Here is a 27,799-nt window from a genome sequence, read left to right as displayed (position 1 = left end):
GCTTTAAGTCTCTAGACCACCCTTTCTCCTTGCACCTCCCTGAATCTGCAGAACGTTTATCTGATCCGCTTTATCCAGTTTCAGCCACTCAGCAAGGCCCGACCAAGCAGCAGCCACTGCACACAGCATACGTTTTCTGGCTGCTGCCTGGCCCCCTCCTCCCCTCAGCCAGCTCCGAGCTTCCTCGGCCTCCTCTGGCGTGGCAGAAGTCTCGCTGGTCAACACCACGGGAAGGGAACGGCCTCCCTCCTCCTAGAGGGTCCCGCGCCAACGGCTGCCGGGATGGGAGCTCAGGTGCCAGCAGAAGAGGAAGGCCACTCCTCGGCACTGGCACAGCCAGGCTCCCAGTCTTGCTTTCAGCAGAGAAACCATCCCTGTTTCTCATTAGAGGCAAACTCCTAAGGGGGAGGAAAAGGACAAACCTCCAACAAGCAAGAAAATGCTGTCGCAGTATTTTATCACTAAGACACAAGAGGGGGAGCAGACAACGGAGCAGTGACATACAAAGCACACCAAGGCCGGGGGGGCGAAGCCGCTGGCAGCGATGCTCGACTAGGAGCAGAAGAGCAGCTGAGTAATTAAAGCCAGAGGGGACTGTATTTAGTCACCAAACAGCGGGATGGAAATGAAAGGGAGTAGTTTCAGAGGTCACTGACTGAAGCAAACAAAGAGGAGGAGAAGGAGGTGAGGGGGAAGCTATTGAAGGGCTAGAGTGCGAGATGCTCAATGCTCTCCACAATCATAAAAGGCAGCAAATTCCCCAAACTTTCAAAACATGTAAACATACTAAAGAAGCAGGTTATGAGACTGAAGAAGGTAATAAATCCAAGCGCCAGAAATGCTCCATCATAACCTGGGGCAGGGAAAAGGGCAGGATAAATACTTAAATACAGAAGGGAGAGGAAAGACAAATGCTACCAGGAGCAAGAAACACATCTACAGACACCACTGCCAAAGTTCAAACCAGGTGTGTACTCATGACACAAAGGCAAGATCCTCTATAAAAGGAGGGGCAGCTTTAGGAGATGAACTGATCCAATTTCCATGCAAAACACTGTGTAGCCTGTCCAGGCTGATCTCTAATTTCTTCTTCTGCAGTACCAACCCATCCAAAAGGCTCCTAAGACATTTTACGTGGAAGTTTGGCCCTTGCCTGCCCCACAGGTGATCACCTGTTTGCCCCTGGCTGCACCCGCAACACAGAGCTCCTCGGTAGAGCGAAAGCCCTCACCTTTGCTCCTTGGCTCTAAACGGGCATGATGGTTTCCACCCACCGGCTAGACTCCTCAGCAATAAGTGGTAAGGCTGCCTAAGAGAGAAACATTTCCCTAGACTTCTGTCTGGTTAGCAGTGTCTTCTAGAAGTTTCAGATGGATTCATATGACCTGCCTGTGGCTGTCCAGGCTCCTTCTCTTGCCAATGCAGAGAGAGATGGGCAGTCTTATTTTATACAGCCACCAGAATAAGATGAACCGTCCCTTAGCAGTGCCTTTCTCTCTCCACCAACTACTGCAGAAGCACAGGCAGCTACATTGGACGGTAAGGCTAATTAGCTGAGGTGAATCCCATCCTAAGAGCAAGACAGACCCGCAGGCTACATGCAAACATCCAAACAAAGAGGGCCTGAACGCTGCTCCCTGTAGCCTCTACATTAAATTGTTAGCACAGCGGCTGCCAGGCCAGCCAGCCCTCTCGCAGACAGCCCACGTGTCAGGACCTGTGGTGGTCAGGGACTGCTCCCCACAAGCTGCGTGCCCGGGGCCACCCGGCTAAGGGGCAGGAAAGGTTGGACACCGAGCTGTTGTGGCTGGTCTCGAGGTCAGGGAACAATCCCTGCACCATTTTATTTACTAGCCTGCAGCAGCCCACGGACCTTTCTGATGAAGATTTTGATTGATTCATTTACTGGAATTTGAAGGGAAAGAGCAGAGGGACAGAGAAGGGTCTGACGTGCTGCTCCTTCCTTCCTGCCTACCTCCCGCCAACGTCTTCTGCTGACCCTGCTGACCCAGAGAAACTAGCACAGCACGCAAAAAAAAAGCATTCAGACGCTTGTTTCAGCAAAAATAAAGATGCAGCAGGCACCTGCACACAGACAGCCCAGAATCTGGAGGAATGACTGACATCCAACTTACAGAAAAATATAAGTGTTTAGTATGCCACTAAAAATTAACATGACAAACCATGGGTTATCAGGAGTAACACACAGCCAAATCACATCCAACCACTGTTTTGAAAGAAATTTTGTGGAAAAATCCACGAAGAGGCAAAGTAAATCTATGACTTTATTGCTATACTGCCTAACTTTCAAAGGATTAATAAGGTTATTTACATTTTCTTATCCTCTTCTCCTCCTCCCCCAAAAGGAATTTTGGCGGAACAGTTTCTCTCAAGAAAGTTTTCAACTTCTTGGTATTCAGCTCCAGATTTCAGCAGGAGAGGAGCACAGAACAACCTGCAAGTCTCCCACACCTTGCGTCATTTTAAATGCTCCCCTTCCATACATCAGGATATTGCCTTCGTACGTATCACTCTCTTCCCTGTGCAGTACTTAGCTTTGGGCTTTTCTCTCCTTTTTTTCCCCTCCCCATTCTTACCTTTCCAAGCACTAAAGGATACGTAAGGTATTTCCAATGACAGGACCCCCTCCGCTGCCCTCCCCTCCCCGCACCCTACTGCGTCTCAAGGCAGATCGGCCCCCTTTTCTGCACCCTGGCTTTCTGCAGAGGAGCTGGACCCCGGCTCCTGCTGTGCAGGGAGGTCACAACCACAAATATTTGTAAGGCTATCGAAGTCAGACCGGGTGCAAACATCAGAAAGAAGAGGAAGAGCCAGGAAAAAGCCAGACACATAAACAGGACCAACTTAAAAGACCTTCAATGCTAACTTTTTCTCGTTTCATTCCTCAAACTTTCATTTCCATAGCACAATTGCTGCAGAAATGACACAGGAGTATCTCGGAGAAGAAAAAAGCTCATATTTTGCTTTCTCCTGTTCTACCTGCTCACATGCTCTCCTAAGACATCACGGTAGAAACTGCAAGCAGTGCAGAAAGGTTTACTAAAACCATAAATAACTTTGTTATATCTGACGCTTCTGGAAAGTGTTCTATAAAACATAACACTGGCCCTGCTACCATACATTAGTACACATAGAAGAGATGTTTTGTACCTGTCTTTCTCCAAAGGACATCCCAAGGGCATTAAAAAAGCCTTCTATATAGGAAATAATGCTTCCATACACAACAGAGCTTCTAGGAGATCCAGCATCCTGTTTAAAAAACACTCAAAAGAGATTGTCCAGTCAATACATATTACAGAACTCAGCATCTCTCTGTAGCCTAGGTCCACAAGGGAAAACTGTTACTAATTACATAGATCTACCTCCAGCAGTAACACCTGCCCAGATGGGAATTTTCACAGAGATATAAAAGCACCTCGCAACACAAAGGGAAAAGATTTAAGTAAAGGGGGGAGGGGAAGAGCTTATTACCAGGATGCGCAGCGAGGAGAAGAGATGCGTGAAGCTGCCATGCATTACATGCGCACAGTAAATTAGACCTAAAAATAGCACTTCTGGGCATGAAAGGGCTGTGTGTATGAAAACAAAATAAAAAAACAAAATCCCAGCTTCAAGGGCACCTATAAAATAAATGATTAAAAAAAATCCAAAAACAAACCCTTTTTTGAGCGTCTTATTGACTTAAACAACATGAAGACTTCTTTGAGATAGCTTATGGCATTTTGTGATGCCCCAGCAGCAGTGATAGAATAGCATTTTTAAGAACACATGCATTTCTTTCTTTCCTCCATATTTATTTCACCAAAAAAAAAAAAAAAAAATCAAGGTTAAATGATAGACTGAGAAGCAATTTAAGGGACTAACCCTTGCCTGAAAAAAGAGGGATGACATACACAACCAAATTAGCAGCTGGTACTAGATTTTATCCGACATCTCCATTACGGCCTGAGACAATCCATACCCTAAAATTTGCAAAGGATCTGAACTGGAGGGAGCTGAAGCAGACCACTGAGGGAAAGAAACAGGAACATGCCGACCAAGATAAGAACGGCGAGATGATTAAAGAGAGGAACGAGTAGTTATGTTTATGTGAATTCACTCACAACTCTTAAGGAGAAAAAGTACGCACACAGTCGGTAGGAAGTAACGCTCAGACAGCTGGGCTGCACCCAGAAAAGCTCCACCACCGCAACCAGAAATCTGAGTCAGCTGCCCCGCAAATATCCCACCCAATTCTTAGCAAAGTGAGTGACAGAAGGAATTCAGGGAAAACAAGCAACAACTGGCAAAATGAGGCTACTTGTAATTAAGGAGTGGTAATGCTGTTACAGAACCCTGCTGCAAACTGGCTCAAGCTGGGGATTAGCTCAGAGACTCATTTTATAAAGAAAAAGGAGAGATAAGGCTCAGGACAGAATTTAAAACAAGACCAGGAAGAGGGAGGATTTCTAAACCAATGAGCCAATTCAGTTATTACTATATACTCAACATCTCTTTCACAGCATAAAAACGGTGGACATGATGACACCAGCAATCAGGGAGCACAGCAACAAGGCTGAGCTGCTCACCTTGAGTGAGAAAGGGAGCTGTTGGCACAAGGAGAGCCAGAAGTGCCTCAGACTGTATTTATTGCTCAGGTCTGGTCCTTACCAGATGCTTCCTTTGTGTCAGCATTGAGAGATCTTAACAGGGTCTCAATTTGCCAAAAGCCGTCTGAAGACGGGCTCACGCAGACATGCTGAGGCCACAGTTATGATCTGCCAGCAGCAGAAGCCACTTGGTCCCCAAAGCTGAACTCACCACCATGACTGCCCCGCGCACCTGGGACTGCTTGCCAAAGCCCCTGCAGCAACCACCTCCCGCCATTTCCCAATTTAGGTTGATTTCTGTGCATGAGTATTAAGCAAAGAAGCAGGGTAAGAACATAAAACCAGCACTGAAGTCAGCAGCATGCCACAATAGCTTCAGGCCTTTCAAAAACCTTAGATATAAATAATATAGGGCAGCAGGAAAGAAACATCCTTTGGACACAAGAAAGCACAAAACAATAGCCGTACACAATTCCTGCGATATGGTCAGGACAAATGGGCACCATTGAGGTCAACAATTTATGGAGCTTTGTTTCTGCTGGTTTCTTATGTGAACAATAAACTAATCTGTCTGCATTAAACAGTAGGACAGTGGACAGCTGTCATTTTCTGATCTCTGTATCCTAACGGGTTACCTTAGTAACAGCCTTAAGCTGTCTGTTGCCATGGTGAATGAGGTCCATAATTGCTGCAACAGCCCTGGAGGTGTCAAAGTCATCTGCAAACGCAGCCTTCACGGTTACTTTTGTGTTGGCTAGCCTTCAAGAAGAAAAGGTAACGTTTAAGATAAGACAAACAAGATGCCAGCAGTACAGTGAATTCATCAGCTGTTCAGCCAGAGGGAGTCATTGAAAGGACACTGTCGTTTCCTTCCTAGCTGTCCTATGATGGGCGACGCTACACTGATCGGGGGAATACATCTTTCAGCTGCGAAGGGAGAAACTCGATGCCTGTCAAAATCCAGAGTGCTGCATCCGTTCAATAAATACATCATTAATCACAGGAACCAACAACGGCAGAGCAAGGCTTGCCTTAATCATTTAAAAACAGATGGAAAATTAGGTTGATATTAAGCACATTAAAGATTTTGTTAAGTTCTTTTTTTTCCAGCCCTTTTTCATGCTAACAGCACGTTTCTCTTCCAAAGCCACATCACGCATATCACTCCAGTACCTGGCAAGAGAGCTGACTTGGGGTCGGCCAGGTGTCCTGTTGACAGGGTCTGGCTCGGAAGCTGGCGCTGCTTTCTCATTTCCCAGGTGAGCCCAGTCCCAGCCCTGGGACTCCACTTGGCTTGGCCGAGACGGAGAGGTCTGGTGGGACCGTTTGTGTAACAGCGCCAAAAGCCAGCGGGCAGCCAGCCCTCGTGGCCGCAGGACCAGTGCCACGCGCTGCAGCCGCTCTGAGCAGGAGGATGAGGACAGCAGGGGGAATAAGCGGCGAGCTGCAAACAGCTGCTGGCAGCACGCTCCTGCGCACAGCCAGGCGAACCACACCCGGACAGTGCTGACCCGAGGATGCCGTTTCACGATAAAGCTCAGGGAGCAGAGCTACCTGGGGAACCTCAAGCTGTCCTAGTGCCTCTGGGGCTCTCCTCAACCCAGTTGTGCCTGTTTCTGAGTGTTTTTGCCTGGAATGCCTGCCTCCCCTCAGGTATCAGATGGCTGCTTCCCTAACCCATTCCTCCCAACACTCTTCCCTGCAAGCTTCCCCCTCTCTGCTGAGTACCTACCGCTTCCCTAATTAAGAGCTCTGTTTCATTTTGCTTGTTTTTACAACCAGTGATACACAAGTTGTGCCCTCCCACATGTTCCCCACTGACAATCCGTTTGCGCCTCACGTCTCTCAGCCTTATCTCTCACCAGCAGGTTTTCTGCAGCCTCCCTTTTGCCAAATATCGCAACTGGTTAATTCAGCTCCCCTTCCCTGTAATACGTTCCAGCACCCCTCGCAAGCCTCAGCGGTGCAGCCACAAGCTCCCCGACAGCGAGGTGCCCGCACCACAAGGAAGCCACCTCTCACTTCTCCAGCACCGGCCATTTCCCCTCTGATCTTATGTACCAGACCCGCCTGCACGTATGTCGCTTCAGGGTGCTCAAAGCCCCTCCTACCCCGACTCCCAGGCGCTGTGCTCGTCTTCTCAGCTTTGCACCCAACACACAGCACGTCTCTCTCCTGGAAGATGATCTGGTTTTCCTAAGGGACTCCAAAGAAGATTCTCCTCATCAGTGTCAGGGTCACAACAGCCATAATTTCTTCTTTCCCTGTGACACTCTGCCCCTGGCCAGTTTCTGAGTAACCCCTTCTCTCCTCTGCTGCACGCCACAGTGCCAGCCAGCCTGATTACAAGCTCACGTGCCCAAGGCATATTACTTTCCAGTCGTCCTCCTTCTTCTTCAGTTGCTAATAAACAGTTCTATTTACGAACTGGGTACCCTCACAACTTCAGTCATAGCTTTGCCTTCCACATCACTCAAAAGGGGCAAAGATGCAAGTGTTGGGATAGGCACACTGGACAAATAACACGGATTTTAAGAATACAATAAACTAAGTGTAGCAGACTATGAGGAAAAGCAGCTGGCTAGAAAAAGAAGAAAAAAAAAAAAGGGTGCCCTTGGTGAGGGCTGGCAGGGAAGACTGCTGCTCAGTCCTTCTTCTTGTCCTGCTTCTTAAACAGAACTCAGCACACGACAGTGTTTAGTCCTCTGAGCCTGTCAGCAAACTATTGCTTGCAAAATCAGTCTTTAAGATACAGGAGGTACACTTACCTTTCCCACAGTATGTCTTCTCTAACAGGGTCACATACCAGCTGTCCTTTTATATAAGCATTTGCATCTCTAATAAATGAGGAGATTGCCTGAAGAAGGTGCTTTGCATCATCCATGCTCTCGTCACTAAACTCTACTGCTAAGAAAAAAAAAAAAAAATTGGGGCGTTATGATACAGAGGATGCTGTCTGTCATAGATAGTAACAATATACTGAGACAAAGTCATTTCAGGAAAACTTTGTTATTTGTCACAGCAAACTTTTCTTACAATTAATTGCATATTTAATTAAAAACTCCATTCTTCATGCTCACTAGGTAAATTAAATCAATATAAAAGATAATCATTACATATGACAAAGTATAACCTACTGGAAAGGCATCAGGCTGATTCAAAATGTCTGGAAGCTGACTGAAGCAATAGCTATTTGATTTTAAATTTTTTTTTTTTTTTCATTATTGAATCTCTCAGTGAAGTTATTACTCCAAAGCATTTGGATTGGATATATTTCTAAGTGGCCCCCCCAGATTTAATTTGGCAAGACATACCTTTGATCTCATCCCTAATTTTGTTCCTATTCCAATTTAGGTAGATACGATCTGTCTTTGTAGACCTCCTAAGAGACCTAATCCTCGCCACTGACTCTGTGAGGAATACAGGCATTTATAGTTAAAGGGCTGCTTCACCAGCATCTAAAATCTAGATGGACCTAAAATTTTGCAGTCTAGACACTGCACTAGATATACAATTCCCTCACAATATCAAAGCTAAACTCGCCATATCAATTTTCGAAGGCGACTATTAGAGAAAATACAAATTGCTTCAACTCATAAGGGCCTGTCTGGGATGGGATTCATGACATTCAACTTACACATTTACATCTAAGCTTCTTTACAGTCACTGGAAAGAAAGATATAACCTTAAGGTAAATGATTCATCACATCCTAAGCAGCGCTCTACTTTATAATAAGATCTGCTATACCCTAACCCTACAGTGCTTCTCTTCCACCAACTGGAGAGCCAACATTAGCCCCCCCACGAACATGGCATCCATGCACACAGACACCCTCACTGCATTCAGCGGGGCTCTAGCTTCGGCAGGCAATTGCGCTACCAGCATTCACCTCTGCTGGCTTCGGGTTAAGCAGGCTCCTCTCGCTTTGCCTATGCTCTCAGAAGTGCAGGTGCTGGACTGGCCCCCTGGCACTTTTACTGCGAGCTGCCATCAGCAAGAAGCAATTTTTCTATTTGTACAGTAACGCGCAGTTGTCTGTAGAAGAGCACTCGGACCCCACACAAGACAGCTCACCCAGCTTTGGTGGAAGTTGTGTCCACCAAGGACAGGCCTAAGTTTAAACGCATTCCTCCCCACAATATCACAGCAGAGTTGATTACTCGCATCAAAGAGCCATTCGTAGCCAGGCCAAGATAGCTTCACCATTTTATGCCTGACCTCTGCACTAAGGTACATCCGAACTACAGCTTGGAGCGTATTCCTAATCTCATCAGCACGGAGCATCACCTGCAGTTTCCACAGCAATCTCACCTCTGGCCCTGCGCCCATTACAGCCGCAATTTGTGCAATTACCCAATGCCGCCCAGACACAGACTCTTTAGAGCAGACAGTCTGAGCAAGGGGACAGATCTAAGAGGGCAGAAGCAGCCAGATGCGAGACCTGATCTCGGTTCCATTAACCTAAATCCCAAAGAAGCGTAACTGTTTAAACAAACTTTCTGTAGGATTTACCCCAGTATAACTAAGGCAATAAGCCTGGACCTCTATTTGTCAGATTTTCCACTTGTGCGTCATTAAAAATCTACATTACTGCCTCATTAACACTGGTTTTAAAATTAACCTTTACTTTTAAAAACACTGATGTATAGACTTTTAGAAAACAGTGAGATATTGAAAGAGATTATTTATATCCACTGAGATTACTCAACTGATTACCCTGGTTACAGGAACTCCGCGAGGAATACTTCATAAAAGTTTACGCTGATGAAGCCCGCTCTGATTAAAGCCATTCTTCTTCCCCAATTCATGGCACTGTCCTAAACCACCACCTGCAGGCACTGCAAACCCACAGCGCAGTACAGGCAAGCCCGGCTCTATAAGTCTTCACCGTATTCCCTACTCCTTCCCTCCTTTGCCACCGAGGGCATCATCGCTACATCATCAAATTACAAAGCATATGTTTGTTAGCACCAACAACTAATGAAAGACCAGAAGGACCAAAATGTCACAGTTCACTTAGGTTCACAAAATCACCGGAGCAGTTCTGGTGACCAAGAGAGCGTTTTGGGGACAGAACCCTGCCGCCTGCAGCAAACTCACAGCCCCTCCACTTAACCGCAAAAGCAAAGCCACTGCTGATGAGATGCAAGAGAAAAAGCAGCACCTCACAACGGTACTCCCGCAGGGCTTCGGAGACAGCACCTCTCCGTTTAAGCTGCACCCAGAAGCAGCCTGGCAGGCACACTGGTGGTGGGACACCATGCTGCTGCCTGTGGCACCTAGGAAAGACCTTTTCCCAGCCGCCCCAGGTGGGACAAAGGGTGGTGATTCAGGCCAAGAAGGGGACAGCCAGAGGCATCAGCCAAAGCAGAAGGCCCGGATCACCACCACTGCCCCCAGAGCTCAGCTTAACCCCCAGCAGCTCCGCCGCACCAGCCCGGGCAGGCAGAGAGGCGATGGAGCAGAGGGACCCCCTGCAGAGACACGCTCTGGAAGAGTGATGTCCTGCATCAAAGCCTCTTCCCTCTGACTTTTCTCCTCTTCCCCACGGACCAGGCATCCAGCTTTATCCTCCCTGCGACAATGACCGCCACGGGAGGGGGTCCCCACTCCCACAAAACACATGCACCTCCCTGCACAAACCCCTGCAGCGCCTGCCCCTCCATGGTTGGGGCAGTTTGGACCCACATTTGTCCCCAGGTGCCTGTCAGCACACACGCAGGCAGGGGGTAGCCCAGACCGCAAAAAAGGCCCATTCTGAGCCCAAGATCCATGTAACCATAGCACCAAGCATGAGCCATTCCCAACTGTCAGGCGCTGCCCTCACCTGCATGCCTACAAAGATCTTTTACAGGCTCAATTCAACAAGCATGGTAACATCACCCAACCCCCCCAAACCCGGATTTCAGCAAGTACAAAAGGCTCTCCTTCACAGGCAGGGATGGCAGGAATCATCGCCAACAGGTTTAGGCTATGAAAACCTTTTTAGGAACAAACAGAAGGTGCTTGGGTTCTCACTCCTAATAAAAATACTTAGGAAGCAGAGAGCAAGATGAGAAGGAGTGCAGTAAACTGATCTTCAGACCGAAGTGAACTGACAGCAGGGACACAAGCTGACAAGCTGCATAGTAAATACCTGCCTCAGCAGGGACTGACTGGCTCTTTATCGGACAGCGAATAACTGCACCCTACCTCATAAGGTGGAGGTGGCAAGCGCAGCAGACCTTCGAGCAATCCTTATCTGCCGAGTGGCTTGCTGGCACTATACTCTGACATAACACCACTGTATCCTTTCATCAAAACCACCTATATTTGCACAGGTAGCCTTCTGTTTTTATCACAGGAAGGTATTTAGCCTAGTAGTAAGGCAAAAAAAGGATCATGTCCTTCTCGCAGAGGTTCAAATGCAGCCAGCTGACATGCAGAGGAAGACGTGTGCAGGCAGCCCTCCACTGCAGGGCTCCAGTGCCACTCCTTGCCCCGAGGCAAGCTTAGAAATTGCCAACCATTCGGCTTTTGTTTACAGGACAAACATACATATGATAGTGGTGTACGTGTTAGCTTTTTTACTTCTTTTATTTTAAACACACATTTGTTCAAGACTCCCAAGTGCCCTCAGTTGCAGTCCGGGAGCGATCTATGTGTGCACAACCTATTTAATCTCCAGAAGAAACAGGTGTGCCCCTGTCCTGCAGCATCACCCCAAAACAGCCAGGCATGCCATCATCCCGACGCCTCACCCCATGGTGGCAGTGCTCCTCACTGCCTGCCCCCTCTCCTGCTCCCAACGGGGGCCTGTTCTGCAGCAAACCTCCCACCAGTATCCGCTCCTTCCTTCCTACCGCAGTGGAGGTTGGCAGTTAATAACCAGCAGCCTCTTTACTACCCCATGCTTCGAAGTGTTTCAGGGATACGTGGCATTCCCGATACCTTCAGCTGCCTTAAGAGAGGGAGGCTCCACCAGGAAGATCAGACAGGTGGCTCCTGCAAGCAGCTAGAGGTGTGAACAAGCAAAAAGACTTCTCAGTCCAATGCCTGCACGCCTATAAAGGCTTGCAGCGCACTGCACGCTGACAGACACTAGCGAAGCCACAGAGCCTTAACCACACCAGCTCTCCTGGCCACACTGCTAGAGGTGCTTTATCTGAGGCAGCTAGAGGCCCACTGAAGTAACACAGCAGGAGCTTCCCTGTGCTCCACCATCCCTCTTACCATGCCGGGACAGCCAACAAGCCATATGACCCAGCAGTGGTTAGGGAACTACCATCTGCTTTTGGCAGGCACCAACAAACTGGCCACTATCCGTATGAAAACCTTTTCCAGTTCAAAGTAGCATCTGCCTGCTGGAAACGCCACAGTGTAGACAGGGAAGCTGACAAAATCTCCCACACCTCTCCCCACCAGCAGCGTTTGCCAGGCTAAGATGATCATTAGGTTATCAAGCGCTGGTGTAAGCGAGCTGCACTGCACCATGGAACTGCTTGAACACTCAGTAACTCCACGGGACAAAAAATGATAACACAGCAGGGAGATAAAAAGTTACTAGCAAGCCCTTGTCATACCCTACAGGAATATAAGGCAAAGCTAGATATGTCTCCAAAAACAGCTGATCGTGACTGAAATACAAGTGACTGCAACAGATGCAAATCAGAGATGGAGGTAATTCATTAATTGGAAGTGCAATTAATTGAGAGTTGCAATTAACTGCAGCTCAGGAAGGTATTTAGACGAATGGTTAAGTACTGTCCTCGGTGAAGATGCTTTTCTAAATGAGAGCCAAAGAGCGGCCCTGCAGAGCACCACCAAGCTTTCCGCTGACCAGAGGGGAACTGCAAGGCACCGCGGGGAGAGCCTGCTCCCCCACCGCACCTCTGCGTCGCCAGGCTGGGAAGCGTGCGTGGAAAGCCACGCATATCGCAACAAATAAGGATTTTTTTTCCTTACCTGAGCTGTATCTGCTGCGCAAACAAAACATCCTGAATTGATCCGACGAAAATTTCTTCAGGAAATCCTAAACTCCACCCACAAAAAGACAGCTTTAGCATTATATCAAACAATTTCTTCAGTTGTTGTTCCACCCCCTTACACTAGTTTCACAGCGTATTTCAGACAAACTAACATGACAAATAACCCATCTTTGTAGTTTAAGATAGGCATAAAGCTTCAAACTATAACACTGGTTTAAAGTCTAAACTAAATAAAAATCTAATTCCATATAAGACGGATGTGCATACATATATACCAGATATAAATATACACACAATGTCAAATACAAGCCAGTGAAAAGCACTTTGTAATTATGATCAAATATACACTGTATAAAGACCTTTGCAAAAACACAAACTGAAATTACCAGACTAAGACTGGGATACAACCTTGCAGGAAAGGAGAGCTTCTGAGTTTTGAAAACTTCATGAAAAAAGAAAGATTTCTTGAAAAAGAAAATAAGTGTACTTTTTCTGCAGGACTAGAATATGAAGGAAAACAGGGAGTGAACAAATTTTTTTTTTTTAATATTGCTAGAATTTATCTGTGTTAATTATGAAACCTCATTAATTTTACCCTAATATTTATCTAGCTTTACAAATAATTTACTATAGTAAATAGTAAATGATTACTATTACTACTAGAGTAATTAATTTATACTAATAGTATAAAGAACTATTTAAATGCTTGGAAGGTACACCGATAAAACATTCAATCACTTCCAACTCTGCTCTCAGCAAGGCTGAACACTGTGGCAGATTGACTGTGAACACTGCATTCCTGCTTTTTCTTTTTTAATTTGCAAATTGGTGGTGCTAAGTTTGTAACACTAAAGCGCCACTGAAATACAAAATCATAAGGAGAAGTCAATACAAGTGAGAAAATACGGAAAGTGTCATTTGCTTAAAGATGCACGTTACAAAATTTAGCTTCTGCTACCACGGTGAAGGTTGGCAGTTAATAACCAGCAGCCTCTTTACTAGCCCATGCTTCGAAGTATTTCAGGGATACATGGCATTCCCGATGCCTTCAGCCTGAACACTGAAGGTAGTAAAGTGTCAGCTATGTGCCATCTCTCATGTGAAAATAGAAATAATTGAAGCAATCAGGGCAAACTAAATCGAGAAATAGACAGTGATACCAACTGTTTGTTTTGGTGGGTGGTTTTGTTTGTTTTAAACTCTATATAACTGAATGTACCCAATGGGCCCAGAAGCTTTATGCTAATATACAGAGGTACAACAATATGAGTAAAGTACAGAAATAAATTCGAATTTAGGAAAGGACCATCCAAACTGGAAAAAAACAATTTTGCTTTTCATTAAAAACAGAGCACAGAGAAAGTATCACTACTCTTTCAAAGCAGGTTGCTTGGCCATGCGTTATTGCAACGTGCTTGATTTAATTAATAGCTATTTAAAAAAAAAAAAAAAAAAAAAGAAAAAAATCGGAGAAGGGGACAAGGGGAAGGGAAAACAGGGCAGCTGGATGAAGAGGATGCAGGGCGGCCATGCCCAGGTGACAGCCTGGGCTGCAGGTGGCCACCAGCAGGACCAAGGGAATGCCGCGGGCCCTGTCCTGGACAGGCCTCCCCTCTTTCAGAGTGGGCATAAAAACTTCCACATAGGGCTTAACTTTCAAGATGCAGGCAGGCTGTACGGGAAGAAGTTTGTTTCACTGGACTGAAAATCGCTTACAGGAAAGGATTAATACTTGTTAGCTGTGTCTAAGGGCAGAAATGAAAAGCGGAGACCTGCAAGGGAAGAGATGGGCCTGAAGTTGTTGTTTTCTCAAGACAAAAGTCCCACCGTAGACATGGAGGGGAACATTTCTATACATTATTTTTAACTGCATGCATTGCATTCGTGGTCATTTCTCCACCCTGTCCGGAACGTCTGCTGAGACTCGGGAAATTTGTGAAAATTGTGAGTGACAGGTAATTTTCCTGGGGGAGACAGGGCTTAACTGTACCCAGACAGCATCAGGAGAATTAAGAATAAAGCAGCTCATACTGAACTCCTTTTTAAAGGGATTTTAATTAAGTCTTCTGAGAGGGCAAAGGGGAACATATGTGCTGAAACAGCCTCTCAAGGTTTGTCTAAAGGAAGGAAATTGCCCACTTCTCGCAATAGCTGTCAGCCATCACGGGAGCCACCCTAGCACCAAACACAGTTTTATTGCCGGTGCCTCGCACAGAAACCCTGCTCTGGGCTCCACCAAAAACTTTGGGACACAGTAAAACAGGACACATTCACATGGCTTGTGGGTACCAAAAGGCAAAGCTCTCCGTGCATCAGCAAGGTGACCGTATAAAAATAAAGGAGAATACAAGAGACCGCTGGCATAGTGCGGGCGCAGGATACCTAGTAGCTTCCTGACAAAATGCTGACACCATGTCCCATTTCACCTAAAGCAGAACAAGGAAAAACATCCACACTCATTTTAAGTCCCAAAAGCTTACACACTATTAAGAGCAGACAGACGAGAACCCATCACTACAGAACAGAATCATTTAGTTTGGAAAAAGACCCTTGAGATCCTTGAGCCCAACCATAAACCTATAATGCAGAAGTCCAGTATTGGGCACAAACACTGCTCCTACGAATGCCCTCAGCTCAGCAAGATCTGTGTTATAAGCAAACCCTGAGTCCGAGCAGGTTTCCTACATCCAGATCCGCAATAACAGGTACACCAGCGCAAAAGAAACACTCCGCTTCAGGTCTTTTACTGCAGTGTAAGCACACACTCCTGTGTTTTCTCAAAAGACAGCTGTGATTAATATTCACATATTATGAACATACATTGTTTCAATTCACAGAAATAGATTACCTTAATTGTTATGTAGTTTTTTAATGACTTGGACATTTTTTCTTGACTTCCTTTAACATGCAAGTGCCCTAGAACGAAAAAAAAAAATAATCAGGATAAACGAGCGTGCTTTTGAATGGGAAGTGAACGAGAAAGACTGCACTGAGACACAGGAAATGCTGGAGGCAGCGTATGCTGTGATGGATACGCACCAACCATTTCAATGCAACACGTAACATATTTTTCAATAGCTTTGCCCACAGTCCTGCACACCTCTCTCCATCCTCAACTTTGGCTGGGTGAATTTTAAAACACAGGAAAAGAAAATTTTTCTTTAAACAAAACTAAAACACCACCACCATGAGGAAAAAACAAAAAGTCTCCGTGCTCAGAACTGATAATAAACTGATCAAAACAAGCAAGTAAGGAAATAGTTTTCAATCTTCACAGAAAAGTACCTTACCCCTTACTCTTGACTTTCCAGAAATATTTTAAGACCTTCAAAGATCTTCCAGTGCTCTCACATTACAATACCTCAAACAATTTTCTGTACTTACTACTTGCTGGCGGCCACTATGCTATTTTTTAATCCGAAAGTTTATTGTGCTGGTTCAAAATACCTTATGTGTAAAATGAATTTTCTACACAATCCCTATTTCTCCAGACTTTGGGAGACCAAGAAAAAGAAGGGGGAGGGAGGGACGTAGCTCTGATGCCTAATTTGGATTAGTTTATTTTAAAATGCAATCTCTGAGCGTTGCTAGAGCTTTCAATAGCCACACGGACTGTCGGTTTGCAGGGCTGTGGTACATGAAAGAGGCAGTAACCATCTCCACTGCATTTAGGAGAGTATGAAGAGCTTGGCTTCAGGGCTCAAAGTTCTGTGAAAGCAAGCCAGGAGATGGGCAACCTCAGGCTGTACGCCCCCAGGCCTTGTCCGTGCTAGCCACAGCATCACCGCTGATGGAAAACATCAATTATTCACAGCACCAGAGAGATGCCAAACATGCAGCCAATAAAACACTACTCGGCGTCATTTCAGAAATGTTGTTAAAAGCCTTAAGTGGCTTCTCCTAATAAAAGAGTAATCCTGTAAGTTACCGAGCACCCACAACCAACGCGCAATTTTCAGGCCCTTCATGACCTGCAGAATCCAGCACATTAAGTGTACTTAGAGGCAGATTTTTAAGCACAAACTTTTCTTACTCTTTTAATATCGCATCAGCGCTCTGCATTCTTTCAGATTTGGCAGTCCAGCGTTACCAATGCCTCGGAGCGCTCCGCAAGGACAACATATGATCAGGCTTCTGCTTTTACAGGTGGTGGCAGAGGTGGCATTTCTTGTTCAGCAGCCCAAGCAGCTGTCTGAGCTTTGTGCTACTCTCCACACAGCGCTGCTTTTGCCGCCTTGCCTGGAACCCCCCCCCCTCTTCCACAAGTGGATAAAATCCCCATTACGCTCGTCTGGATACGAAAGCAACATGCTCAGGCCTGGTAAATGGACGTGAAAAGCATCTGGTTTCACTTTTTAGCTATTTCTGACAATGATTCAATGCAGCAGGGATTCTCCATAAAAAGGCTACCTCCTGTCCTACCCCGACCACCTGGAAAGTGGAGTTTGCACACCACACACTATGGAGAGCAGGAAAGAATCAAGAGATCTATGGATACAGAACCAGTTACAGCAGAAATCTATGATCAACCCAAAATCTCATTTTTATTGTATTTGTCCTGACTGCTAGCAGGCGAGGCCATTTTCACCACTGCGTGGTTAAACTGGGGCCCTCAATAAGAACATTCAGGCTGTCAGAGGCACGGGACACCTGCAGCTCTTGCCGCTCTAAGTAAAACCCACAAACTTCTCCTGGGAGTAGGAGAAGAGCCTGGGTATGATTATTATTTTTTAATTTTGCAAAGCTGCCTAAATATTGACTTACTTAACCTTAGGCAGCCAAGCTTAAACTAGTTTGATTGTGTTTTCCTAATAAGGTACAGGTAACACCTGAATTTGAAATAATATTCCTCTTCAAGAGTTTCAGCACTTAGAATGATTTCATTAAAGAATCCCAAAATACAAAGATTTTCATAACTTTGGCTTGGCTCTCTTCCCAGAGTACAAGTAGTCTAAAAATAAAGTCCTTATAAGAAGATTTATCCCAGTACAGGGATTTTCTTCCTCTAATGGGGATTGCTCCTCCAATTCTGAGCCTGCTAAAATTCTGAAGTCTGTTACCAGAATAAATTGTTTCCGAAGCTGATTCATTTTCCCTAAATAATTCACACTATCATCCGCCAGCAAAATTTTTTTACTTAATTAATGTAATCTGTCAGCTCCTAGAGAACCTCAGTGTACAAATTGCCCTTGGAATTAAGTTCTTCTCCCCCCCCCCCCCTTTTTTTTAATAAAGAAAAATTGACTCCTCTTTAGTTAGTTAGTTTCAAGGAGTATTTCCCCTATAGTTTCAATTCCAAGCTTGAAAAGTCAGATTCACTGGTTTTCAACAGAAGACTCCACCGGGCAGTGACCAGTGCATCTCAGTGGAAGCGCAGAGAATTCCCAAGCACTCCACAAGTAAAGCACACCCTGGAGGATGCACCAGCCTCTGGACAATTGCTATTGATTTTTAGTGGGCTCCACAGTGGGAACCGAAACTAGAATTCAATATTCATCCTGTGCAGTACAAACATATACAAAAAAGAAAGCCCAAGTAATTCCAAGAGCATAGCACAGGCTTAACTCTGCATCTCTTACTCAGGGAAGCAGCTCAAAGTGTTCACCAAGACATCTTGCACTAAGTACTGTTCAGCAAGAAGAGAGACTGCAGATTTGAACCTGACTTTCTGTTGACTTCACTTCATTGGAGACCATCCAGAACCACCATGACTGCAATAGGCAGAACAAATTTCAAGATTTCCATCAACGGGAACAGCGCTAGTACCGTCAGACAACAATGTAGTTCGAAGCACTGCACAGCACAAACTTCGCTGAAGCACTATCATGCAAAGGCAGCAAGGAGCAGTTCTACATAATACCAGGCAGTATCGCATGCTGAAGACCCAGCGAGTAGAAGACACTTTGGTACAGTTTAGTCAGGCATAGCCAGCAAGGGGGGGAAGAGACAAGGCAAGTCACTCACACTCCATAGGAAAGCAGAGAGACACTGAAGTTGGTCAGAGCACTAGAGAAGGTTAAGGGACCATAGTGACAAGACTCAATGCCTCCATTTTCCTACAAAGCCACGGTAAGCCATAAAGACTTGGTCTTTATGTAGTCCATAGATGTCAGAGACCTCCTTGTCTCTACCCACCAGCAACCTCATTGACCATGCCTGATCAGAGTAGACCAAAACATCTGACTCACTTGGTCTTCAGCATGACTCTTGTTTCTCATACCCATCACTAGGCGTAATGGTACCGGTGGATAAAAAAGGCTTCCCAGGAAAATTTAAATAATTACAGGTATGCGAGTTGCGCACACGGAACATCCAGTGGTTGGTTGCAGCAGAGCATCTGCCTGCAAGGCCTCCCCCACATTTCAAACCATACAAAACATCCCAGCTCGGACATTCCTCTGCAGGATCACGACTTCATGAGCTTTGTTGGTTCATCAGTTCATGTATCTTAGCATTCCCTCCATTCTTATTCTCCAGTAGTACAGGCGTCTTTTCTTATCATGATTAAAAGCCTTTCACCGTAGTTACAAACACAGGCTATTTGATTCTGCATGCTACAGAAAACTTTTTTTTAAGCCCACAAGCAACTGGTGCTGAGAGACGCTGGAGAACAAGACTGGTTTATTCTATTCTCAATGCTTTCAAAACGTTACAATCAGCTACCTGCCCACCTGCCACCTCCACTCCCTGCCTTCAGATACTGCAGGTTCTGGTTCTAGGACAGCAGGAGTTTCTGATTTTAGGAGGACTACATAAACACATATAGAAAAGATCAACTATTTTCACCCCCTTCCTGCAGGACTGTAACAAAACAGTCCTGGTAGGACTGTTACAGCCAAAATACAATTAAAAAAGAAAGACTATCACAAAGAGTACCCTCAAATTTTGAGGAAACCCAAATCAACGGGAATGAGATTCTACAGAAAAAAACTCTTCTTTCCACATTTTTAATTAGGAGTAAACATTGTACATGGGAACACATATACTGTTACTATTTGGAGATTTCCCCAGATGAAATTCAGGAATATTTCACTGTAACTGCTTTATATTAATAAAGGCATTCATTCTACAGTTTCAAGATTCACTCTCATTTATGTTTCTTCACTTAGTGAGGACAGGAACTTGGTCACTGTAGTAAAGCGTTTGTTTTCATACCATAAAAATGCCAAACCTAAAAAAACAAACCCCTATATTTGTACAGGCCTCTCAGGTGATTAATATTTTTACTTACCAGAATGCAAAAAGTAATTCCCCCATTGCTCGCACTGATGATACGCCTCACACTGTGCGATTTCATTTTCATGATGAGGAAATGCAAGATCTATTCCACCAGTATGGATGTCCAGCTGCTTTCCAAACACTGCACTGTAACAATATTTTCCTGATCGGTAAGTAGAACACTACAAAAGCTTTTGCAAAAGAAATGCAGAAAAGCATAAGATGAAACATCATAAATTTAAGTGTACAATTTAATGATTGCAGTTTTAAAACAAGACTTTACACAGATCTTGGATACCAAAACTGCAGCAGAACTTGTATGGACAGGACCCATATCTGCCCGCAATTAATTCTTAGTAGGAGCAATTATTTTTCTAACTTAGATTAAAGAATGGCAAGCAGGATGTCTCCTTTCCTTGTTCTGCTACAGGTTCAGTATCAGACAGCTGCCTTCATCTGCAAACATAACAACTTTGAAGTGATGATCATTTCTGTAAATTTGGTATTACTGTTCTTTATCGTGTACCTTTTCTGTAAGAATTCAGGCAATACTGTATGCAGTCACGATAGAAAATGCTTCGTCCTATATTACTATAATGTTAAAAGAAAGTGTCAATGCCTCTGATCTCCCAAGGCCACTCCTCTCGTCTGCATTCAGCTGCATCTGTGCAGGTCACCCACAGGCTTGCATGGCACAGGCATCTCTGCAAACACTGGTGGCTGGAAGTAAGGTATTCATGCGGCAATGGGACAGACCTAGACACTTTCTGATTAAACACCAGGAGTCAAGGCTGCTACACTCTGTCCACCGCTCCAACAAGTCCCTCCTAGGTCACGCTGGGCAAGTTAATAACTTCATTTTGCCCATCTGTTAAACAAAGACAACACTTAACTACTCACAGGGAGTTAAATCAACACTAGCTGCCCAGAAACCAGGGACACTCAAGCTGAGGAAGATGCAAGGCCTACAGAAGTAGAAAATAAAAGGCAAGCCACATACACGCGTGCGTACACACAGACACACACAGTCTTTCCATATGTCACATTAACAAGTTGGTCCTGGTAGCTGGCTAGATATTAACCCTTTTGTCCCTTTTTGAGACAAAACACCCTGGCTGACTCTGCAGAAGCAGCTGGGGCACAGGAAGAAAAGAAAATAAGGAGAAGAGAGGAGGGAAGAAAGACCAGCTGCTGCCATTTCCCAAGCTCGTGCCCCTCTGCTTCCTCCTGTCTGCTCCAGAACCAGCTCAAGCACAGATCGTCACAGCAGTGGCCCTGGCTTATGCCTTCCCTTGTGCCGCCTACAGAGGAGCACTGGCCACTTGCCCTTTCCTCCAACAAACCCATTAAGAGCCGGGGGAGAGCCGGATCTGCAGACTGCCCAGGGGCGGGAGGAGCAGCCCATCCCACCGCAAGGGAACCTCCAGAGAGAGGTCAGACCTCAGTGACAGCAGGCAGTTCCCTCCTCCAGGGCTCCCTCAGAGACCAACACCCTTCTCATTCACCTTCCCCGGGCACGCTCCAAAAACTTCTCAAAACTGGTTCACCCAGCTTCCTTAAAGTGCTCTGAAATCTTTGGCAAAACTGACAGGTAAGTAGGTATTGCTTAAAATGGGCCTCGGACAGCTGACGGGGACAGCAAAACATTTTAGGGAACTTACCAAAATAAGCTCTCCGTTTTCCACAGTCCAAGATTACTACACTTATGCACTGCATGGGTCAACTCTTATTTACATGGCAGGAGCCTCATCCAGTGCAGTAAAACAAGTGTTTACAGAAAGAAATGCAGACTATAAACAACGCTGCATTAGCAGACAAGCCATTTTGTAATTGGCATTTCTTACCTGTGCACTTCTGTCACAGGTTGCACTTCAAATACAGCATGTTTTTGTGCACTTCAGTTGCTCTAAGAACCATTTCACAGTGCTGAAACTATTTACAGACAGAAAATCACCCTTATAAATGCTTTTCACAATCAGGTAGTAATGACTAGCAACCCCAGGTGCACCAGCAAAGCATATGAAAGGCAAACCTGAAGTACCTATTCCATCTACTTTCAGCTTGGGTTGAAAACTTAAGTTAAACAGGGCCAGATCTAAATAATTTGTTATTAGCTTCCTAAAAAAGAACTGAGACTAATGCAAAACTAAGTACCACTATAAATCATCTCTCCTGGAAGGCTGAAAGTCTCTTTTTTTAAAATACAAATTAATAGGTCATAAGTTAATACAGTGCAGGACAAAATACTACCATCCTGTGGAGAAAATAAAACTCCAAATTAAGAGCAAATTAATTTAAAGCAACTACAAGCAAAACGCTACTACACACAATTCACACCATGCCCACAGAATATACTGCCACAGAGAAATCAGAATATTTAATATTGTGGCTGACTTTTAAAGAAAGCTGAATAACGCTTAGATGATTAGCAAGAACATCTTAACTGCTGTTAAGATAAGGCCAGCAGGATCTCATACGCTCGCTGGAGTCGGGATGGAATCCCATACCCTGTCCTGACACAGCACTACATGCTGAACTAGGTCCCATGGAGACGGCAAGAAGGGGAAGGGAGGCAAATGAAAGAGGTACCATAACTTTCACTAAAACTTTGGTTACTTAGTTCAAGTTAAAAGACCTGCTAATCAACTGTGTGATCCTGCACAGCATACTTTAAATACCTAAGTCTGTCTCAAGAGAAGGTGCAAAAACATAGCAAGACAGCTACGCTATTAAGGTGGAGCAGAGTTTGTTTGGGCCACACGTGACATCCCAAATTGCACAAAGTATTCACATTGAAACTGATGCTTTCTACTGATCAGAAAAAAAACCACTTTCAATACTGCTGGTACCATTGTACTGTGACTGAAAACAAAAACCAGCACTAGATTTAAAATCCAAGAAATCTGACCTTGATATTGTGGAACACTCAATGTGCCATCCAGGTCTTCCTTTTCCCCAGGGAGAAGTCCAAGATGGCTCTTGAGGTTTGGCAGCCTTCCACAGGGCAAAATCTTTACCATGTCGTTTATCAGTATCAGCTGCCAAGAATAAGTCATTTGTTAATGGGATATGTCTCAAATTTAAAAAATGAGCAAATGAAAGCAAATCAAAATGCATGTTTAGTGAACTACTCAGATCTTAATCTCTTTCGCTCAACTTCTTTTCCTGCAACTTTCCTCCCTTCCCTCTTATACAGGGTTTCCAGTTTCTCAATCAAGCATTTGAAAAAAAAAAATAGTATCTTGAATTAGATGTCTGCAGGCTAAAAAGATGGATTCAAGATTCCTTAATACACCCTATCCTTTTAGTCCTTTCGGCCTTCTCTGGTTTTACACCATTCATTTAGTTACTTATCAGCCAGTTTCCCAGGACAAACAGATTGCACCTCAGCAGAAAAGGTTAACAAAAACAACCCAAACCAACACCCACAAACAAAAAAAAAAAAACCCACATTTTTTTCTCTGGGACACAAATAGTTTCTGGTTCAGATTCTATAAAACCAAGAAGAGCATGGAGATGAGAATCAAAACTATTCTTGGACAGTAGCAACCTTCCAGTATCATTTTCACCAATGGCTTCTCTACAAAGGTCTCCTCCCCAGCTGTATTTGTTGCTTCCTTCACTACACAGCCGAGGATGCAGTCCTTTTTGCCATAGCACCACAGAGGATGGTTCACCTCTGCTGGCTCCTAACCCCGGGCTGGATACACACAGCTCCCCGGCAGGAGCTACGGAACAGGGTTCTGGACTCTGTATTTTTTTGCTGACAAATACACGACCTTGCATTGGACTGATGCAGAACAATGTACCTATTTGGCTTGAAGGGATCCAGCTTGGCCAGCAACTCGCACTGTTTTAAGTTCCCTTATTTAACGCCGCTCATCTGTTTTATCAGCAGTTGATGCTAGATTTACTTCTTTCCTCTACTTATTTCAGATCGCTAACAAAACCACAGTGTATCACTGGGTCTGAACCAATCCCTGGAGCATTCCAGTACCAACACATTTTAATGATGATTCACAGCTATTTTTGGAGATCTACTAGATGGTCATTTTTCTTGAGCCATTCCGCTTGTACTTTATTGATATTATACAGAGTCAGTTTTTATTCAGATGATCATGCAATATTAAGGGAAGCACATTACAAAAATCCATTACACCTGGTTCATCATTCAAAATTGATAAGAAATAAGAGGACAGAAATATAACCTTAGTTTTATCCACTGAATCTTCATCTTGGCTGTTTCACTAGTTTGTCAAGCTCTGGATGACCAGTATCTGTTGACTCCATCCCTCTTGCCTTTTTTTGAGTATACTGCTACAAAAAGGCACTCTTCACCTTCTCTAGTTATAAGCAAAACACTAGTCAAAATCTTTAGAAGTAACAGTAAATTTAGTTTTAAGTGACTTGAGGGGAAAGATGGTATAACACAGAATCAGTCACGGTTGAGGCTGGAAGGCACCTCTGGAGATCATCTAGTCCAACCCCTGCTCAGAGCAGGCTCAGCTACAGCAGGCTGCCCAGGACTGTCCCCCGTCGGGTTTTGAGTATCTCCAAGGATGGAGACTCCACAGCCTCTCTGGGCAATATGTTCTTGTGTTAACCATCCTCAGAGTGAAAAAAGGTTTTTATTAGGTTTAAATGGAATTCCCCATGTTTCAGGTTGTGCCCATTGCCTCTTGTCCTGTCACCAAGCACCACTGAGAAGAGCCTGGCTCCATCTTCTTTACTCCCCCATCAGATATTTGTTCACATGGGTAAGATGCCCCGAGCCTTGTCTTCTCCAGGCTGAGCAGTCCCAGCTCTCTCAGCCCTTCCTCATATGAAAGATGCTCCAGTACCTTCACTGTATTTGTGGCCCTTTGCTGGGCTCTCTCCAGTATGCCCATGTCTCTCTTGTACTGGGGAGCCCAGCACTGGACCCAGCACTCCAGGCATGTCTCACCTCATGCTGAGCAGAGAGGAAGGATCACCTCCCTTGACCTGCTGGCAATGCTCTTCCTAATGCAGCCCAGGAGGCTGATGGCTGCCTCTGCAGTCAGTAACTGCCTCTAAATAACTGTCGAGAAAACACATTCCCTCTGCGAGTTGTAATGCTGAAATAACTCCAGAGTAGAGCTGTGAGAAGTTTCTGGCTGCAATTCACCTGAGCATCAGTCTGCCAGGCATTTTCAGTAATTGAAAACAGATTTGTTTCAATGAAGAAATACTGAACTTCAGCATGCAAACGATGCAGGAGACCTGCATCAAATTCTCCAGTGGAGAGACCTGATCAGACCCAACTTACTGAAACTACAGAGCGGCTCAGCAATCCTGCTCAGCAGCTGGACAACCGCAGCAAAAAAACACCCAGCCAAGGGTACAGACATGCTCCAGCACAGCCTATCAAGAGATTTCTCACCCTCACACAAGCAAGCTGCTTAGCAGTAGTCCAGTGGTAAGTAATGAAAAAACCAAATTCATCTGGTTAGCACGCATCAGAAGGGTGCAACTACCCAAACAACAACATGGTAGATGACGTTTCCCTGCATTTACCCTTGACTGTCTCACTGCTGGCTAGTGCAACAGCTGAGACCACCACCTCACTATGAAGTTTGTATGTACCGCTCCCAAGTATTTAAATAAAATGAAGAATCTTAATTGTTCTAGGGTACCAGAAGAAAGGTATAAAGAGAACCAAGTATGAAAAGAGACCACCAAGTTTCCTCTCGCACTGGCAATAGTGAGTGCCTCAATAAATAATTAAAAAAGAAAAAAAAAATGAGGTCTTAATCAACCAAAAAGCTGGTTATACACAACAGGTTAGAAAGCTGTTTCAGACTGTTGAACGAAGGTTTATGCATAGATACATCACGAGTTCAGACAATGCATTAATACAAACAAGTTGGTGTCATGAACATACCTGCTTCATCTTGAGTATCAGGATAAATAGTAGTTAATACTCCGTATCTTTTTCCCCAAGACTTAACATCAAAATAAACATTGCCTAATAGAAAAGAAACGTTTAGTTTTATAGCAAAGATGGGACACATTCACGATGAAGAGGGAACATTTCCCCGCAAGCAAAACAAAACGCCCTTCAACTCCCATTTGAATTTCTGATTTATAAATTCAGAAATACTGCAAAAGTAGCAGCACGTTTTCACATTACCAGCTTTTCAGTAACCTCACTGCATGCGCTCATTCTGCACATAGGATAACTTTGTATTCTGGAGATCTCCCAAGGTTCTTCCCTGCCCATGCACAATCAACAATCCCCTCTCTGACTGAAATGTAGCCTACTGCTACTCCAGTTATAATGCACTCGAATGCTTCTACAACCGTCAGCTCCGCTAAAAAAAGATCCACACATTGTGCTTTGCAGGCACATCTTTTACAGCACCTCCTGTTTAGAGCTAAGAGTTCCCCCAACTCTCTTGTAGAAGCCAGGCCAGGACTTTACCACAGGAGCTTAGTTAGCTCAGTTCATTACAGTAAACAATTACATTAAGTAATGAGCTACATTTAACTTAGAAATTGAGTAATAGTTGTTCTGCCCACTCATGTCATTGCAAACGAGTTGCTCACACCTTGTCTGTTAATCAACAGAAGGAAAGCCTGGCACAGGGTATCTCATCTGATCCCAACACAGGATTACTACGAGCACTGATTTCCTGTACGTGTGCTGAACAAGGAGGTGCCTTGCTATAAGTCTTACCTTGCGAGGTTGCGTAAGCTTGTCCACTAGCAATTATTGTTTTTATAAAAGAAATTATCTGAGGAATATTGTCAGTCACTCTCATATATACTGTAGGAGGAAGGACCTTAAACAAAGAAAGAGTAACATCTCATTAGCCTGTATGAAACACACTGCTGACAAGTCCCTTCACTCTAAGAAACAAATTTTAAAGAACATTCTCCTCAAATTTATCTTTCAAAAAAAAAAAAGTTGCAAGTGTCATAAAAAGGTCATAATCGGCATTTAAGATAATACACACCACAAAAAAACAAAATTTGAGGGGTGGTAAGAAATCCACTCATTTTTCCCAGTGCCTTACTCCCTGCTTCTGACAAGTATTCTGGACAAGAAGCAATGACACCTGAAGTTGATGAAAGAATATCTGATGTTTCATATGCTTTAGATCAGGCTATTTCTGCATTATAGTAAATATGTATTTTCTGTGAACCAAGGCTCTACTGCATGGTTAAAAAAAAAAAAAAAAAAAAAAAGGAAAAATCTGTGTTCCTAAAGAAATTTAACTTCATTCCAAATCTAGGGTTTGCTTCTCCCCCCGCTTCCTTACTCAAAAGGTGTGCAATATCTTCCCAGAAGAATGAAAAAGTAAATCAGTACTCAGTTTCCAAACAACAGTGTGACACAAGCAATCAATTTAGTTTTTCAGATCAAACTGTCAAAATCAGATTCCTTACCAAAATAGTTGCTTTAAAATACTCTTAAGTTTAGAAGCTCAAGTATCCGTACCTTTAAGGCAGCCATATCTTGTTTAAAGTCTTCTTCATAAATACGAGCAAGAGCTACCGGCGATATATTCATCTGAAAAAGAGAGAAGCAGATTAGTAAATCATAAATCAAAGTAATAATATAAAATATTGCAATCTTTTATCAGACAGTTATTAGCTAATTGGAAGACTTAACAAGCCCCCAAGGTAGAGTCAGAAAGGCTATTAATCCAACATTCATGGGGAAGAGATGCAAGTTATAAATAACTTAATAGTATTTCATTTATGCTTCTGAATTACCAAAATATTAATACATATCTTTCAAGAGAAAGCAACCAAATATTAAAATAACAAACTCCTTCCCTCCCTTGTTATTTTCCTCTTGAGAGGGTCTTCCACTTCCAGTGACAAGATATACGACAGTACACGGGACATGAAATTCATTCAGCTTATTGGCAGGGGACACCAATACCACCTACATGTCAGAAAGACAGATCAGAGACTTGCAGGATGAGACAGGATATTAATTTTCAGTGATTAAGAAAAATAAGCTATTTCAGCTG

At 44.3% G+C, this 27,799-nt stretch overlaps 1 protein-coding gene and 1 long non-coding RNA gene across 16 annotated transcripts in view; one reads left to right on the top strand and one right to left on the bottom strand.

The window, feature by feature from the left end:
- Positions 1-27,799, bottom strand: part of CARS2 (cysteinyl-tRNA synthetase 2, mitochondrial) — a 40,898-nt gene that overhangs the window by 4,504 nt on the left and 8,595 nt on the right. For 10 of the 15 annotated variants that reach the window (XM_087757666.1, XM_087757657.1, XM_087757663.1 and 7 more), the window contains 10 exons: positions 27,259-27,330; positions 26,494-26,599; positions 25,699-25,782; positions 22,705-22,834; positions 19,810-19,943; positions 15,427-15,494; positions 12,556-12,622; positions 7,379-7,517; positions 5,246-5,369; positions 3,172-3,270 (listed from right to left, as the gene is read on the bottom strand). In XM_087757666.1, coding sequence (XP_087613792.1) covers positions 3,172-3,270; positions 5,246-5,369; positions 7,379-7,517; positions 12,556-12,622; positions 15,427-15,494; positions 19,810-19,943; positions 22,705-22,834; positions 25,699-25,782; positions 26,494-26,599; positions 27,259-27,330 — 1,023 coding nt within the window. Of the gene's footprint in view, positions 1-131; positions 399-3,171; positions 3,271-5,245; positions 5,370-5,783; positions 6,013-6,721; positions 6,807-7,378; positions 7,518-12,555; positions 12,623-15,426; positions 15,495-19,809; positions 19,944-22,704; positions 22,835-25,698; positions 25,783-26,493; positions 26,600-27,258; positions 27,331-27,799 lie in introns of those variants that run through there. The other 5 variants (XR_015704742.1, XR_015704743.1, XM_087757658.1 and 2 more) reach the window with 5 other exon arrangements.
- Positions 405-5,708, top strand: LOC148055825 (uncharacterized). Its single transcript, XR_015704753.1, has 2 exons — positions 405-2,521; positions 5,488-5,708. It is a non-coding gene; the product is annotated as an uncharacterized LOC148055825 (long non-coding RNA).

This window comes from Nipponia nippon, unplaced genomic scaffold (genome assembly GCF_047370975.1).
Source record: "Nipponia nippon isolate SJK-2023a ecotype South Korea unplaced genomic scaffold, ASM4737097v1 scaffold_2, whole genome shotgun sequence".
In the NCBI taxonomy this organism is placed as follows: domain Eukaryota; kingdom Metazoa; phylum Chordata; class Aves; order Pelecaniformes; family Threskiornithidae; genus Nipponia; species Nipponia nippon.
The sequence above is the reverse complement of the archived record's forward strand: the minus strand, read 5'-3'. Positions and strand labels throughout refer to the sequence as shown.